Source organism: Oncorhynchus mykiss, chromosome 26 (genome assembly GCF_013265735.2).
Source record: "Oncorhynchus mykiss isolate Arlee chromosome 26, USDA_OmykA_1.1, whole genome shotgun sequence".
Lineage (NCBI taxonomy): Eukaryota > Metazoa > Chordata > Actinopteri > Salmoniformes > Salmonidae > Oncorhynchus > Oncorhynchus mykiss.
Genome location: NC_048590.1, coordinates 1,469,463 through 1,487,681, shown reverse-complemented (window position 1 = coordinate 1,487,681; position 18,219 = coordinate 1,469,463). Strand labels below are relative to the sequence as shown.

Here is an 18,219-nt window from a genome sequence, read left to right as displayed (position 1 = left end):
TTTACAGCCCAGATACAAATAATCCACGTATGGTTTCTTCAAGGAGTTAGAGCTGGTACCGCTCAGTCCAGAAGGAGTTAGAGCTGGTACCGCTCAGTCCAGAAGGAGTTAGAGCTGGTACCGCTCAGTCCAGATGAGCACGGCCTTATTTCTATTACAGCGTATTGGATAACTGTCATTCATATTCACCCAGTTCAATGTAACAGTGATTGGTTTAGGTTACTGTCATTCATATTCATCCAGTTCAATGTGACAGGTTTAGGTTACTGTCATTCATATTCACCCAGTTCAATGTAACAGTGACAGGTTTAGGTTACTGTCATTCATATTCACCCAGTTCAATGTAACAGTGACAGGTTTAGGTTACTGTCATTCATATTCACCCAGTTCAATGTAACAGTGACAGGTTTAGGTTACTGTCATTCATATTCACGCAGTTCAATGTAACAGTGACAGGTTTAGGTTACTGTCATTCATATTCACCCAGTTCAATGTAACATCCATAGGTTGGAGAACGTCCTCCGGAAGTTGTCGTAATTACTGTGTAAGTCTATGGAAGGGGGTGAGAACCATGAGCCTCCTAGGTTTTGTTTTGAAGTCGATGTGCTCAGAGGAGGACGGAAACTAGCTGTCCTCCGGCTACACTATGGTGCTGCTGAGGCTACTGTGACCTTCATTGCAAAACGGTGTGTTTTAATCAATGATTTGGTAACATGCAAATCTTTTTGTTGTGTAGTTTTATCTAAATGGGATAACCTTTTTAATGTTTTACTATTTACATGTTTATGAAATTCACTGAGGAGGATGGTCCTCCCCTTCCTCCTCTGAGGAGCCTCCGCTGGCCTGAACTCTGTCCTGTCTGGTGGTTAGGGTCAGGGTTAGACTGTGTTGTAACTGTGTGTCTCTGTGTGTTCTCTCTAGTGGTGATGGATATGGACGGGAGGATCTATGTGAGAGCGTGGCAGGGAGGGGTCCTGTCTGGTGGATTTGAGAAGAACCCTAAACCCATCTTCACCGAGGGACGTAACCAGCTGGAGATCCAGACCATGCAGGAGGACTGGGACCACTTCGGTAAGAGATGGGGTGATTTTTCTATAATGGCACCCTGTTCTGTTTATGTTGCCACGGCTACTGTAAAACATGGAGTCCATTTAGTTTTGTTTTCCATAGCGACTTTGTGCTGTGAGTGCATACATTTTAAAATGGGTTGTCCCCAGTGGGAATCAAACCCATGATGTTGGCACACACTCTTACCAACTGAGACAGTATGGTTTGTCCCCAGTGGGAATCAAACCCATGATGTTGGCGCCACACTCTCACCAACTGAGACAGTATGGGTTGTCCCCAGTGGGAATCGAACCCATGATGTTGGCACCACACTCTTACCAACTGAGACAGTATGGGTTGGCCCCAGTGGGAATCGAACCCATGATGTTGGCACACACTCTTACCAACTGAGACAGTATGGGTTGTCCCCAGTGGGAATCGAACCCATGATGTTGGCGCACACTCTCACCAACTGAGACAGTATGGGTTGTCCCCAGTGGGAATCGAACCCATGATTTTGGCACACACTCTTACCAACTGAGACAGTATGGGTTGTCCCCAGTGGGAATCGAACTCATGATGTTGGCACACACTCTTACCAACTGAGATAGTATGGGTTGTCCCCAGTGGGAATCGAACCCATGATGTTGGCACACACTCTTACCAACTGAGACAGTATGGGTTGTCCCCAGTGGGAATCGAACCCATGATGTTGGCACACACTCTTACCAACTGAGACAGTATGGGTTGGCCCCAGTGGGAATCGAACCCATACTGGTTATATACTGTGTTTATGTGAGGTGGTTATATACCATAATAACTGACCGGTCCATAGTGTCTCTACCTAACCCCCTCTCTTACCCCCTCTCTTACCCCCTCCCTCCCCCTGTAGAACCCATGCTGTCAGCCCTGTTGAGGAGGATGCCAGAACTAGAGGTGTGTGAGATCCAGCAGCTGGTCAACTGTCCTGAGTCGTTCACCCCAGACATGCGCTGTCTGATGGGGGAGACACCGGGGGTGCACGGCTACTTCGTCCTGGCTGGAATGAACGCCTCTGGCCTGGCCTTCGCTGGCGGAGCAGGAAAGTAAGGATAGGACATTTCCAGTACATCTACTTTAGGGTTGAACGTGAGAACGACAGGACATTTCCAGTACATCTACTTTAGGGTTGAGAGTGAGAACGACAGGACATTTCCAGTACATCTACTTTAGGGTTGAACGTGAGAACGACAGGACATTTCCAGTACATCTACTTTAGGGTTGAGAGTGAGAACAACAGGACATTTCCAGTACATCTACTTTAGGGTTGAACGTGAGAACAACAGGACATTTCCAGTACATCTACTTTAGGGTTGAGAGTGAGAACGACAGGACATTTCCAGTACATCTACTTTAGGGTTGAGAGTGAGAACAACAGGACATTTCCAGTACATCTACTTTAGGGTTGAGAGTGAGAACAACAGGACATTTCCAGTACATCTACTTTAGGGTTGAACGTGAGAACGACAGGACATTTCCAGTACATCTACTTTAGGGTTGAACGTGAGAACGACAGGACATTTCCAGTACATCTACTTTAGGGTTGAGAGTGAGAACGACAGGACATTTCCAGTACATCTACTTTAGGGTTGAACGTGAGAACTACAGGACATTTCCAGTACATCTATGATGGCAAGCAAACAAAACATGAACATTTAAGGACTGAATTTGTTGATGAAAACAGTCCTGATGTTACAACCAACCTAATATTAGTCTGGTTCATGTTCTCCCCATGGAGTATGGTAGACTGAGTATGGTAGACTGAGTATGGTAGACTGAGTATGGTAGACTGAGTATGGTAGACTGAGTATGGTAGACTGAGTATGGTAGACTGAGTATGGTAGACTGAGTATGGTGGACTGAGTATGGTGGACTGAGTATGGTGGACTGAGTATGGTAGACTGAGTATGGTAGACTGAGTATGGTAGACGGAGTATGGTAGACGGAGTATGCCAAATGCGGGTAGATTTTGGCGTGCAAGACGTCTTTCAGGTCTCCATGGTGTCGGGTGGTCAGGTCTCCACGGTGTCGGGTGGTCAGGTCTCCACGGTGTCGGATGGTCAGATCTCCACGGTGTCGGATGGTCAGGTCTCCACGGTGTCGGATGGTCAGGTCTCCACGGTGTCGGGTGGTCAGGTCTCCACGGTGTCGGATGGTCAGGTCTCCACGGTGTCGGGTGGTCAGGTCTCCACGGTGTCGGGTGGTCAGGTCTCCACGGTGTCGGGTGGTCAGGTCTCCACGGTGTCGGGTGGTCAGGTCTCCACGGTGTCGGGTGGTCAGGTCTCCACGGTGTCGGGTGGTCAGGTCTCCACGGTGTCGGGTGGTCAGGTCTCCACAGTGTGAGCTGTCGGGTGCTCAGGTCTCCGCAGTGTGAGCTGGCGGGTGCTCAGGTCTCCATAGTGTGAGCTGGCGGGTGCTCAGGTCACCACAGCGTGAGCTGGCGGGTGGTCAGGTCACCACAGCGTGAGCTGGCGGGTGCTCAGGTCTCCACAGCGTGAGCTGGCGGGTGCTCAGGTCTCCACAGCGTGAGCTGGCGGGTGCTCAGGTCTCCACAGTGTTGGGTGCTCAGGTCTCCACAGCGTGAGCTGGCGGGTGCTCAGGTCTCCACAGCTTGAGCTGGCGGGTGCTCAGGTCTCCACAGTGTCGGGTGCTCAGGTCTCCACAGTGTCGGGTGCTCAGGTCTCCACAGTGTCGGGTGCTCAGGTCTCCACAGTGTCGGGTGCTCAGGTCTCCACAGTGTCGGGTGCTCAGGTCTCCACAGTGTCGAGTGGTCAGGTCTCCACAGTGTCGGGTGGTCAGGTCTCCACAGTGTCGGGTGCTCAGGTCTCCACAGTGTCGAGTGGTCAGGTCTCCACAGTGTCGGGTGGTCAGGTCTCCACGGTGCGATCTGGCAGGTGTCAGGTCTCCACGGTGTCGGGTGGTCAGGTCTCCACGGTGTCGGGTGGTCAGGTCTCCACGGTGTCGGGTGGTCAGGTCTCCACGGTGTCGGGTGGTCAGGTCTCCACGGTGTCGGGTGGTGTTAATAATGGGATTTATACGTTTAATGAATGATTAGAATATTCCACCCTGAAACCATATGATTGTATGAAATTGATTAGAATCATGAGATTATTCTAATGATGTGTGTGGGTTTAGTCAGTAGAATTATATAGGAGTGTAGTTTTTAGTCAGAATTAGGGTATAACAATATATCTGTACAATATGTCTTATAGTATCTTAAAACCAGACTGTCTGAGCCAGATTCGGTGCCGACCTTGGCTGGGGGCCACAGAGTACCTCCCAGGGTCTCCCTATCTTGAGGGAGGATGGGGAGTGATTCTCACGGACTCCCCTTATGTTTGTGGGCTGGGTAGCAGGACAGTGTGTGCGTAGGATACCTAATGTTTGTGGGCTGGGTAGCAGGACAGTGTGTGTGTAGTATACCTAATGTTTGTGGGCTGGGTAGCAGGACAGTGTGTGTGTGTGTGTAGGATACCTAATGTTTGTGGGCTGGGTAGCAGGACAGTGTGTGTGTGTAGGATACCTAATGTTTGTGGGCTGGGTAGCAGGACAGTGTGTGTGTGTAGGATACCTAATCTTTGTCGGCTGGGTAGCAGGTCAGTGTGTGTGTAGGATACCTAATGTTTGTGGGCTGGGTAGCAGGACAGTGTGTGTGTAGGATACCTAATGTTTGTGGGCTGGGTAGCAGGACAGTGTGTGTGTAGGATACCTAATGGTTGTCGGCTGGGTAGCTGGACAGTGTTTGTGTGTAGGATACCTAATGTTTGTGGGCTGGGTAGCAGGACAGTGTGTGTGTAGGATACCTCATGTTTGTGGGCTGGGTAGCAGGACAGTGTGTGTGTGTAGGATACCTAATCTTTGTCGGCTGGGTAGCAGGACAGTGTGTGTGTAGGATACCTAATGTTTGTGGGCTGGGTAGCAGGACAGTGTGTGTGTAGGATACCTAATGTTTGTGGGCTGGGTAGCAGGACAGTGTGTGTGTAGGATACCTAATGTTTGTGGGCTGGGTAGCAGGACAGTGTGTGTGTAGGATACCTAATGTTTGTGGGCTGGGTAGCAGGACAGTGTGTGTGTAGGATACCTAATGTTTGTGGGCTGGGTAGCAGGACAGTGTGTGTGTAGGATACCTAATGTTTGTGGGCTGGGTAGCAGGACAGTGTGTGTGTAGGATACCTAATGTTTGTGGGCTGGGTAGCAGGACAGTGTGTGTGTAGGATACCTAATGTTTGTGGGCTGGGTAGCAGGACAGTGTGTGTGTAGGATACCTAATGTTTGTGGGCTGGGTAGCAGGACAGTGTGTGTGTAGGATACCTAATGTTTGTGGGCTGGGTAGCAGGACAGTGTGTGTGTAGGATACCTAATGTTTGTGGGCTGGGTAGCAGGACAGTGTGTGTGTAGTATACCTAATGTTTGTGGGCTGGGTAGCAGGACAGTGTGTGTGTGTGTTTGTAGGATACCTAATGTTTGTGGGCTGGGTAGCAGGACAGTGTGTGTGTAGGATACCTAATGTTTGTGGGCTGGGTAGCAGGACAGTGTGTGTGTAGGATACCTAATGTTTGTGGGCTGGGTAGCAGGACAGTGTGTGTGTAGGATACCTAATGTTTGTGGGCTGGGTAGCAGGACAGTGTGTGTGTAGGATACCTAATGTTTGTGGGCTGGGTAGCAGGACAGTGTGTGTGTAGGATACCTAATGTTTGTGTGAAAGTATGTGCTTAAGGAGCCAGTATTAAATGAATGGTTTTGAACAACAGACCAGCGCCCTCGTGAAGAAACCTTTTTGACTATTTTAATTTCATTTCAACCCGTATCTTACAAATTCGGGGTTGCAGACTGAGTAGTATAATTTAATTGGGTTATGAACCTTGAGAACATAATTCGTGTCGGGTGGTCAGGTCTCCACAGTGTCGGGTGGTCAGGTCTCCACGGTGCGAGCTGGCCGGTGTCAGGTCTCCACGGTGTCGGGTAGTCAGGTCTCCACGGTGTCGGGTGGTCAGGTCTCCACGGTGTCGGGTGGTCAGGTCTCCACGTTGTCGGTTGGTCGGGTCTCCACGGTGTCGGGTGGTCAGGTCTCCACGGTGTCGGGTGGTCAGGTCTCCACGGTGTCGGGTGGTCAGGTCTCCACGGTGTCGGGTGGTCAGGTCTCCACGGTGTCGGGTGGTCAGGTCTCCACGGTGTCTGGTGGTCAGGTCTCCACTGTGTCGGGTGGTCAGGTCTCCACAGTGTCGGATGGTCAGGTCTCCACAGCGTGAGCTGGCGGGTGGTCAGGTCTCCACAGCGTGAGCTTGCGGGTGCTCAGGTCTCCACAGTGTGAGCTGGCGGGGGCTCAGGTCTCCACAGCGTGAGCTGGCGGGTGCTCAGGTCTCCACAGTGTCGGGTGCTCAGGTCTCCACAGTGTCGGGTGCTCAGGTCTCCACAGTGTGAGCTGGCGGGTGCTCAGGTCTCCACAGTGTGAGCTGGCGGGTGCTCAGGTCTCCACAGTGTCGGGTGCTCAGGTCTCCACAGTGTGAGCTGGCGGGTGCTCAGGTCTCCACAGTGTGAGCTGGCGGGTGCTCAGGTCTGGTCTGGTCAGTTTTCAAAGTATCTGACGTTTTGTTTAGTAGTTGGTGGATGAACCTCATTATGTTTGAATCCTATGTAGCCTATTCTACTTCCTGCTGCGACACTGGGCTGTGTGAAAGATTGTTTTAGAAGCGCTGTGCACAGGCATAAAAATTGGTCTAATTTACCTGAAACCAAGTTTAGTAAAGGGGGAATCTGTCCTTGTGTTTCTTGGCTATTTACATTGTTTTGTTCACAAGACAGAAAACCAACCTTCGATTGAGGTTCAACCACCAGGGAAGAGGGAACACCTCTGGTTCACGTAGTATCGTAACAACACCAGAAAACACAGAAAACCAACCTGTGATTGAGGTTCAACCACCAGGGAAGAGGGAACACCTCTGGTTCACGTAGTATCGTAACAACACCAGAAAACACAGAAAATCAACCTATGATTGAGGTTCAGCCACCAGGGAAGAGGGAACACCTCTGGTTCACGTAGTATCGCGACCACCCTAATCTGGGTCACGTCGTATCACGACCACCCTAATCTGTGTCACGTCGTATCGCGACCACCCTAATCTGGGTCACGTCGTATCGCGACCACCCTAATCTGGCTCACGTCGTATCGTGACAACACTAATCTGGCTCACGTCGTATCGTGACAACACTAATCTGGCTCACGTCGTATCGTAACAACTCTAATCTGGGTCACGTAGTATCGCGACCACCCTAATCTGGGTCACGTCGTATCGCGACCACCCTAATCTGGGTCACGTCGTATCGCGACCACCCTAATCTGGGTCACGTCGTATCGCGACCACCCTAATCTGGGTCACGTCGTATCGCGACCACCCTAATCTGGGTCACGTCGTATCGCGACCACCCTAATCTGGGTCACGTCGTATCGTGACAACCCTAATCTGGTTCATGTAGTATCGTGACCACACTAATCTGGTTCATGTAGTATCGTAACAACACCAATCTGGGTCACGTCGTATCGCGACCACCCTAATCTGGGTCACGTCGTATCGCGACCACCCTAATCTGGATCACGTCGTATCGTGACAACCCTAATCTGGTTCATGTAGTATCGTGACCACCCTAATCTGGTTCATGTAGGAGTGGAGTAATGTTTGATGATTGACTTACATACTTATCACTCCACTGTCCTGTCTGTCAGGATTAGAGGTTACGACTGTCCTGTCTGTCAGGGTTAGAGGTTACAGCTGTCCTGTCTGTCAGGGTTAGAGGTTACAGCTGTCCTGTCTGTCAGGGTTAGAGGTTACGACTGTCCTGTCTGTCAGGGTTAGAGGTTACGGCTGTCCTGTCTGTCAGGGTTAGAGGTTACAGCTGTCCTGTCTGTCAGGGTTAGAGGTTACGGCTGTCCTGTCTGTCAGGGTTAGAGGTTACGGCTGTCCTGTCTGTCAGGGTTAGAGGTTACGGCTGTCCTGTCTGTCAGGGTTAGAGGTTACGGCTGTCCTGTCTGTCAGGGTTAGAGGTTACGGCTGTCCTGTCTGTCAGGGTTAGAGGTTACGGCTGTCCTGTCTGTCAGGGTTAGAGGTTACGGCTGTCCTGTCTGTCAGGGTTAGAGGTTACGACTGTCCTGTCTGTCAGGGTTAGAGTTTACGACTGTCCTGTCTGTCAGGGTTAGAGGTTACGATTGTCCTGTCTGTCAGGGTTAGAGGTTACGACTGTCCTGTCTGTGGTTAGAGGTTACAGTGCAGGGTTAGTGTATAGTGGTGGGCTAAATGAACTGGATCAAAGCAGTGTGTTCTGTCGTCAGGTACCTGGCAGAGTGGATGACGTATGGTTACCCCATGACTAACGTCTGTCCTGTCTGTCAGGGTTAGAGGTTACGACTGTCCTGTCTGTGGTTAGAGGTTACAGTGCAGGGTTAGTGTATAGTGGTGGGCTAAATGAACTGGATCAAAGCAGTGTGTTCTGTCGTCAGGTACCTGGCAGAGTGGATGACGTATGGTTACCCCATGACTAACGTCTGTCCTGTCTGTCAGGGTTAGAGGTTACGACTGTCCTGTCTGTGGTTAGAGGTTACAGTGCAGGGTTAGTGTATAGTGGTGGGCTAAATGAACTGGATCAAAGCAGTGTGTTCTGTCGTCAGGTACCTGGCAGAGTGGATGACGTATGGTTACCCCATGACTAACGTCTGTCCTGTCTGTCAGGGTTAGAGGTTACGACTGTCCTGTCTGTGGTTAGAGGTTACAGTGCAGGGTTAGTGTATAGTGGTGGGCTAAATGAACTGGATCAAAGCAGTGTGTTCTGTCGTCAGGTACCTGGCAGAGTGGATGACGTATGGTTACCCCATGACTAACGTCTGTCCTGTCTGTCAGGGTTAGAGGTTAGAGGTTACAGTGCAGGGTTAGTGTATAGTGGTGGGCTAAATGAACTGGATCAAAGCAGTGTGTTCTGTCGTCAGGTACCTGGCAGAGTGGATGACGTATGGTTACCCCACGGCTAACGTCTGTCCTGTCTGTCAGGGTTAGAGGTTAGAGGTTACAGTGCAGGGTTAGTGTATAGTGGTGGGCTAAATGAACTGGATCAAAGCAGTGTGTTCTGTCGTCAGGTACCTGGCAGAGTGGATGACGTATGGTTACCCCATGACTAACGTCTGTCCTGTCTGTCAGGGTTAGAGGTTACGACTGTCCTGTCTGTGGTTAGAGGTTACAGTGCAGGGTTAGTGTATAGTGGTGGGCTAAATGAACTGGATCAAAGCAGTGTGTTCTGTCGTCAGGTACCTGGCAGAGTGGATGACGTATGGTTACCCCATGACTAACGTCTGTCCTGTCTGTCAGGGTTAGAGGTTACGACTGTCCTGTCTGTGGTTAGAGGTTACAGTGCAGGGTTAGTGTATAGTGGTGGGCTAAATGAACTGGATCAAAGCAGTGTGTTCTGTCGTCAGGTACCTGGCAGAGTGGATGACGTATGGTTACCCCATGACTAACGTCTGTCCTGTCTGTCAGGGTTAGAGGTTACGACTGTCCTGTCTGTGGTTAGAGGTTACAGTGCAGGGTTAGTGTATAGTGGTGGGCTAAATGAACTGGATCAAAGCAGTGTGTTCTGTCGTCAGGTACCTGGCAGAGTGGATGACGTATGGTTACCCCATGACTAACGTCTGTCCTGTCTGTCAGGGTTAGAGGTTACGACTGTCCTGTCTGTGGTTAGAGGTTACAGTGCAGGGTTAGTGTATAGTGGTGGGCTAAATGAACTGGATCAAAGCAGTGTGTTCTGTCGTCAGGTACCTGGCAGAGTGGATGACGTATGGTTACCCCATGACTAACGTCTGTCCTGTCTGTCAGGGTTAGAGGTTACGACTGTCCTGTCTGTGGTTAGAGGTTACAGTGCAGGGTTAGTGTATAGTGGTGGGCTAAATGAACTGGATCAAAGCAGTGTGTTCTGTCGTCAGGTACCTGGCAGAGTGGATGACGTATGGTTACCCCATGACTAACGTCTGTCCTGTCTGTCAGGGTTAGAGGTTACGACTGTCCTGTCTGTGGTTAGAGGTTACAGTGCAGGGTTAGTGTATAGTGGTGGGCTAAATGAACTGGATCAAAGCAGTGTGTTCTGTCGTCAGGTACCTGGCAGAGTGGATGACGTATGGTTACCCCATGACTAACGTCTGTCCTGTCTGTCAGGGTTAGAGGTTACGACTGTCCTGTCTGTGGTTAGAGGTTACAGTGCAGGGTTAGTGTATAGTGGTGGGCTAAATGAACTGGATCAAAGCAGTGTGTTCTGTCGTCAGGTACCTGGCAGAGTGGATGACGTATGGTTACCCCATGACTAACGTCTGTCCTGTCTGTCAGGGTTAGAGGTTAGAGGTTACAGTGCAGGGTTAGTGTATAGTGGTGGGCTAAATGAACTTGATCAAAGCAGTGTGTTCTGTCGTCAGGTACCTGGCAGAGTGGATGACGTATGGTTACCCCACGGCTAACGTCTGTCCTGTCTGTCAGGGTTAGAGGTTAGAGGTTACAGTGCAGGGTTAGTGTATAGTGGTGGGCTAAATGAACTGGATCAAAGCAGTGTGTTCTGTCGTCAGGTACCTGGCAGAGTGGATGACGTATGGTTACCCCATGGCTAACGTCTGTCCTGTCTGTCAGGGTTAGAGGTTACGACTGTCCTGTCTGTGGTTAGAGGTTACAGTGCAGGGTTAGTGTATAGTGGTGGGCTAAATGAACTGGATCAAAGCAGTGTGTTCTGTCGTCAGGTACCTGGCAGAGTGGATGACGTATGGTTACCCCATGACTAACGTCTGTCCTGTCTGTCAGGGTTAGAGGTTTGAGGTTACAGTGCAGGGTTAGTGTATAGTGGTGGGCTAAATGAACTGGATCAAAGCGGTGTGTTCTGTCGTCAGGTACCTGGCAGAGTGGATGACGTATGGTTACCCCATGACTAACGTCTGTCCTGTCTGTCAGGGTTAGAGGTTACGACTGTCCTGTCTGTGGTTAGAGGTTACAGTGCAGGGTTAGTGTATAGTGGTGGGCTAAATGAACTGGATCAAAGCAGTGTGTTCTGTCGTCAGGTACCTGGCAGAGTGGATGACGTATGGTTACCCCATGACTAACGTCTGTCCTGTCTGTCAGGGTTAGAGGTTACGACTGTCCTGTCTGTGGTTAGAGGTTACAGTGCAGGGTTAGTGTATAGTGGTGGGCTAAATGAACTGGATCAAAGCAGTGTGTTCTGTCGTCAGGTACCTGGCAGAGTGGATGACGTATGGTTACCCCATGACTAACGTCTGTCCTGTCTGTCAGGGTTAGAGGTTACGACTGTCCTGTCTGTGGTTAGAGGTTACAGTGCAGGGTTAGTGTATAGTGGTGGGCTAAATGAACTGGATCAAAGCAGTGTGTTCTGTCGTCAGGTACCTGGCAGAGTGGATGACGTATGGTTACCCCATGACTAACGTCTGTCCTGTCTGTCAGGGTTAGAGGTTAGAGGTTACAGTGCAGGGTTAGTGTATAGTGGTGGGCTAAATGAACTTGATCAAAGCAGTGTGTTCTGTCGTCAGGTACCTGGCAGAGTGGATGACGTATGGTTACCCCACGGCTAACGTCTGTCCTGTCTGTCAGGGTTAGAGGTTAGAGGTTACAGTGCAGGGTTAGTGTATAGTGGTGGGCTAAATGAACTGGATCAAAGCAGTGTGTTCTGTCGTCAGGTACCTGGCAGAGTGGATGACGTATGGTTACCCCATGGCTAACGTCTGTCCTGTCTGTCAGGGTTAGAGGTTACGACTGTCCTGTCTGTGGTTAGAGGTTACAGTGCAGGGTTAGTGTATAGTGGTGGGCTAAATGAACTGGATCAAAGCAGTGTGTTCTGTCGTCAGGTACCTGGCAGAGTGGATGACGTATGGTTACCCCATGACTAACGTCTGTCCTGTCTGTCAGGGTTAGAGGTTACGACTGTCCTGTCTGTGGTTAGAGGTTACAGTGCAGGGTTAGTGTATAGTGGTGGGCTAAATGAACTGGATCAAAGCAGTGTGTTCTGTCGTCAGGTACCTGGCAGAGTGGATGACGTATGGTTACCCCACGGCTAACGTCTGTCCTGTCTGTCAGGGTTAGAGGTTAGAGGTTACAGTGCAGGGTTAGTGTATAGTGGTGGGCTAAATGAACTGGATCAAAGCAGTGTGTTCTGTCGTCAGGTACCTGGCAGAGTGGATGACGTATGGTTACCCCACGGCTAACGTCTGTCCTGTCTGTCAGGGTTAGAGGTTAGAGGTTACAGTGCAGGGTTAGTGTATAGTGGTGGGCTAAATGAACTGGATCAAAGCAGTGTGTTCTGTCGTCAGGTACCTGGCAGAGTGGATGACGTATGGTTACCCCACGGCTAACGTCTGTCCTGTCTGTCAGGGTTAGAGGTTAGAGGTTACAGTGCAGGGTTAGTGTATAGTGGTGGGCTAAATGAACTGGATCAAAGCAGTGTGTTCTGTCGTCAGGTACCTGGCAGAGTGGATGACGTATGGTTACCCCACGGCTAACGTCTGTCCTGTCTGTCAGGGTTAGAAGTTAGAGGTTACAGTGCAGGGTTAGTGTATAGTGGTGGGCTAAATGAACTGGATCAAAGCAGTGTGTTCTGTCGTCAGGTACCTGGCAGAGTGGATGACGTATGGTTACCCCACGGCTAACGTCTGGCCGCTGGACATCAAACGCTTCGGCAACCTTCAGAGCAGCCGAACCTTCCTCCGACACAGGGTCATGGAGGTCATGCGTGAGTCCTGACCAGAGCAAACACAATCACACTCCCTGTTAGTAATGTCTGCCTGACTGTCCCTCTCTCTGCCTGACTGTCCCTCTCTCTGCCTGACTGTCCCTCTCTCTGCCTGACTGTCCCTCTCTCTGCCTGACTGTCCCTCTCTCTGCCTGACTGTCCCTCTCTCTGCCTGACTGTCCCTGTCTCTGCCTGACTGTCCCTGTCTCTGCCTGACTGTCCCTGTCTCTGCCTGACTGTCCCTGTCTCTGCCTGACTGTCCCTGTCTCTGCCTGACTGTCCCTGTCTCTGCCTGACTGTCCCTCTCTCTGCCTGACTGTCCCTCTCTCTGCCTGACTGTCCCTCTCTCTCTGTGTCTGACTGACTGTCCCTCTCTCTGTGTCTGCCTGACTGTCCCTCTCTCTCTGTGTCTGCCTGACTGTCCCTCTCTCTCTGTGTCTGCCTGACTGTCCCTCTCTCTCTGTGTCTGCCTGACTGTCCCTCTCTCTCTGTGTCTGTCCTGCTTTCTCTGTGTCTGTCCTGCTCTCTCTGTGTCTGCCTGTCTGTTCTGCCCTCTCTCTCTGTGTCTGACTGACTGTCCCTCTCTCTCTGTGTCTGACTGTCTGTCCTGCTCTCTTTCTCTGTGTCTGACTGACTGTTCTGCTCTCTCTCTCTCTCTTTTTTTCTTTCTTTCTTCTCTCTCGGTTTCTGTCTTTCTGTCTCTCTCTCTCTTGGTTTCTGACTGTCTGTCTCTCACCAGCCCTGCTGTATAACCTAAAGGTTCCTCGTTGGGACTTCCAGACGGGCCGGCAGCTGAGGACTTCTCCCCTGTACGACCGTCTGGACACACAGGGAGCCAGATGGATGGAGAAACACGGCTTTGAGAGGGCCAAGTACTTCATCCCTGCAGGGAAGGGTGAGGCAGACCACACACACCCCACCCCACACACACACACCCCACCTCACCCCACACACCACAATTTCCCAATGCTTCTGTCAATCAGAGCTAAACCATGTTCCTCTGTTCTCAGACCTGCTGTATTTTAGCTCTGTGTCTGTCTGTTTAGTTAAACAGTTCTATCATCTGTTCTCAGACCTGTGTCTGTCTGTTTAGTTAAACAGTTCTATCATCTGTTCTCAGACCTGTGTCTGTCTGTTAGTTAAACAATTCTATCATCTGTTCTCAGACCTGCTGTCCCTGGATGCCAGTAAGACGTTCTATAAGCCTGACTGGTTTGACATCGTGGGGGCGGAGGTGAAATGCTGCAAGGAGGCCGTCTGTGTCATCGACATGTCCTCCTTCACCAAGTTTGAGCTCACTGTGAGTGACCCCTGGAAAGGAGAGGGAAGGGAGAGGAGGGGAAGTGAGGTATCAACTTCCTCCTATGATGGAAGCTGTAGGTGGCTGACCCCTGAAAAGGAGAGGAGGGGAAGTGAGGTATCAACTTCCTCCTATGATGGAAGCTGTAGGTGGCTGACCCCTGGAAAGGAGAGGGAAGGGAGAGGAGGGGAAGTGAGGTATCAACTTCCTCCCATGATGGAAGCTGTAGGTGGCTGACCCCTGGAAAGGAGAGGGAGAGGAGGGGAAGTGAGGTATCAACTTCCTCCTATGATGGAAGCTGTAGGTGGCTGACCCCTGGAAAGGAGAGGGAAGGGAGAGGAGGGGAAGTGAGGTATCAACTTCCTCCTATGATGGAAGCTGTAGGTGACTGACCCCTGAAAAGGAGAGGGAGAGGAGGGGAAGTGAGGTATCAATTTCCTCCTATGATGGAAGCTGTAAGTGGCTGACCCCTGAAAAGGAGAGGGAGAGGAGGGGAAGTGAGGTATCAACTTCCTCCTATGATGGAAGCTGTAGGTGGCTGACCCCTGAAAAGGAGAGGGAGAGGAGGGGAAGTGAGGTATCAACTTCCTCCTATGATGGAAGCTGTAGGTGGCTGACCCCTGAAAAGGAGAGGGAGAGGAGGGGAAGTGAGGTATCATCTGACCCCTGGAAAGGAGAGGGAGAGGAGGGGAAGTGAGGTATCATCTGACCCCTGAAAAGGAGAGGGAGAGGAGGGGAAGTGAGGTATCAACTTCCTCCTATGATGGAAGCTCTAGGTGGCTGACCCCTGAAAAGGAGAGGGAGAGGAGGGGAAGTGAAGTATCAACTTCCTCCTATGATGGAAGCTGTAAGTGGCTGACCCCTGAAAAGGAGAGGGAGAGGAGGGGAAGTGGGGTATCATCTGACCCCTGGAAAGGAGAGGGAGAGGAGGGGAAGTGAGGTATCAACTTCCTCCTATGATGGAAGCTCTAGGTGGCTGACCCCTGAAAAGGAGAGGGAGAGGAGGGGAAGTGAGGTATCAACTTCCTCCTATGATGGAAGCTGTAGGTGGCTGACCCCTGAAAAGGAGAGGGAGAGGAGGGGAAGTGAGGTATCAACTTCCTCCTATGATGGAAGCTCTAGGTGGCTGACCCCTGAAAAGGAGAGGGAGAGGAGGGGAAGTGAGGTATCAACTTCCTCCTATGATGGAAGCTGTAGGTGGCTGACCCCTGAAAAGGAGAGGGAGAGGAGGGGAAGTGAGGTATCAACTTCCTCCTATGATGGAAGCTGTAGGTAGTTGACCCCTGAAAAGGAGAGGGAGAGGAGGGGAAGTGGGGTATCATCTGACCCCTGGAAAGGAGAGGGAGAGGAGGGGAAGTGGGGTATCATCTGACCCCTGGAAAGGAGAGGGAGAGGAGGGGAAGTGAGGTATCATCTGACCCCTGGACCCACAGAATGAAATAGAAAAAGGAATGTTATCTCTATGGCTGGACCACCCTCGGTCACAGCTATAATGTGAATTACATTATCTCTATGGCTGGACCACCCTCGGTCACAGCTATAATGTGAATTACATTATCTCTATGGCTGGACCACCCTCGGTCACAGCTATAATGTGAATTACATTATCTCTATGGCTGGACCACCCTCGGTCACAGCTATAATGTGAATTACATTATCTCTATGGCTGGACCACCCTCGGTCACAGCTATAATGTGAATTACATGATCTCTATGGCTGGACCACCCTCGGTCACAGCTATAATGTGAATTACATGATCTCTATGGCTGGACCACCCTCGGTCTCAGCTATAATGTGAATTACATTATCTCTATGGCTGGACCACCCTCGGTCACAGCTATAATGTGAATGACATTATCTCTATGGCTGGATCACCCTCGGTCACAGCTATAATGTGAATGACATTATCTCGATGGCTGGACCACCCTCGGTCACAGCTATAATGTGAATGACATTATCTCTATGGCTGGACCACCCTAGGTCACAGCTATAATGTGAATTACATTATCTCTATGGTTAGACCACCCTAGGTCACAGCTATAATGTGAATTACATTATCTCTATGGCTGGACCACCCTAGGTCACAGCTATAATGTGAATTGCATTATCTTTGACTAGACCACCCTAGGTCACAGCTATAATGTGAATAACATTATCTCTATGGCTGGACCACCCTAGGTCACAGCTATAATGTGAATGACATTATCTCTGACTAGACCACCCTAGGTCACAGCTATAATGTGAATGACATTATCTCTGACTAGACCACCCTAGGTCACAGCTATAATGTGAATGACATTATCTCCATGGTTAGACCACCATAGGTCACAGCTATAATGTGAATGACATTATCTCCATGGTTAGACCACCCTAGGTCACAGCTATAATGTGAATGACATTATCTCCATGGTTAGACCACCCTAGGTCACAGCTATAATGTGAATGACATTATCTCTGACTAGACCACCCTAGGTCACAGCTATAATGTGAATGACATTATCTCTGACTAGACCACCCTAGGTCACAGCTATAATGTGAATGACATTATCTCCATGGTTAGACCACCCTAGGTCACAGCTATAATGTGAATGACATTATCTCCATGGTTAGACCACCCTAGGTCACAGCTATAATGTGAATGACATCTCCATGGTTAGACCACCCTAGGTCACAGCTATAATGTGAATGACATTATCTCCATGGTTAGACCACCCTAGGTCACAGCTATAATGTGAATTACATTATCTCTATGGTTAGACCACCCTAGGTCACAGCTATAATGTGAATGACATTATCTCCATGGTTAGACCACCCTAGGTCACAGCTATAATGTGAATGACATTATCTCTATGGCCAGACCACCCTAGGTCACAGCTATAATGTGAATGACATTATATCCATGGTTAGACCACCCTAGGTCACAGCTATAATGTGAATGACATTATCTCCATGGTTAGACCACCCTCGGTCACAGCTATAATGTGAATGACATTATCTCCATGGTTAGACCACCCTAGGTCACAGCTATAATGTGAATGACATTATCTCCATGGTTAGACCACCCTCGGTCACAGCTATAATGTGAATGACATTATCTCCATAGTTAGACCACCCTAGGTCACAGCTATAATGTGAATGACATTATCTCCATGGTTAGACCACCCTCGGTCACAGCTATAATGTGAATGACATTATCTCCATAGTTAGACCACCCTCGGTCACAGATATAATGTGAATGACATTATCTCCATAGTTAGACCACCCTCGGTCACTACTTTTCTTTCTGTGCCAGTCTACAGATGACCAGGCGTTGGCATTGCTGCAGCACCTGTGTGCCAATGACCTCGATGTGCCAGTGGGTCACATCGTTCATACGGGCATGCTGAACGAGAGGGGCGGATATGAGAACGACTGCAGCGTGGTCAGAGTCAAGAAGAACAGGTGAGAGTTTAGCCATTAAGAAGAACAGGTGAGAGTTTAGCCATTAAGAAGAACAGGTGAGAGTTTAGCCATTTAAGAAGAACAGGTGAGAGTTTAGCCATTAAGAAGAACAGGTGAGGGTTTAGCCATTAAGAAGAACAGGTGAGAGTTTAGCCATTAAGAAGAACAGGTGAGAGTTTAGCCATTAAGAAGAACAGGTGAGAGTTTAGCCATTAAGAAGAACAGGTGAGAGTTTAGCCATTAAGAAGAACAGGTGAGAGTTTAGCCATTAAGAAGAACAGGTGAGAGTTTAGCCATTAAGAAGAACAGGTGAGAGTTTAGCCATTTAAGAAGAACAGGTGAGAGTTTAGCCATTAAGAAGAACAGGTGAGAGTTTAGCCATTAAGAAGAACAGGTGAGAGTTTAGCCATTAAGAAGAACAGGTGAGAGTTTAGCCATTAAGAAGAACAGGTGAGAGTTTAGCCATTAAGAAGAACAGGTGAGAGTTTAGCCAGCTGTTCATAACTCCACCTGGGGGCTAACTCCACCTGGGGGCTAACTCCACCTGGGGGCTAACTCCACCTGGGGGCTAACTCCACCTGGGGGCTAACTCGTGTGAATGTCCTCTAAATGAACAGGATAGACTGAACCACCTTGTC

The 18,219-nt window shown here is 49.8% G+C and overlaps 1 protein-coding gene across 1 annotated transcript in view; it reads left to right on the top strand.

Annotated features, from left to right (window-relative positions):
- Window positions 1–18,219, top strand: part of LOC110513655 (pyruvate dehydrogenase phosphatase regulatory subunit, mitochondrial-like) — a 38,357-nt gene that overhangs the window by 11,704 nt on the left and 8,434 nt on the right. The window contains exons 8-13 of the mRNA XM_036964280.1: window positions 922–1,071; window positions 1,940–2,132; window positions 12,716–12,840; window positions 13,580–13,735; window positions 14,007–14,140; window positions 17,433–17,581. Of these exons, the coding sequence (XP_036820175.1) occupies window positions 922–1,071; window positions 1,940–2,132; window positions 12,716–12,840; window positions 13,580–13,735; window positions 14,007–14,140; window positions 17,433–17,581 (907 nt within the window). The remainder of the gene's footprint in view (window positions 1–921; window positions 1,072–1,939; window positions 2,133–12,715; window positions 12,841–13,579; window positions 13,736–14,006; window positions 14,141–17,432; window positions 17,582–18,219) is intronic.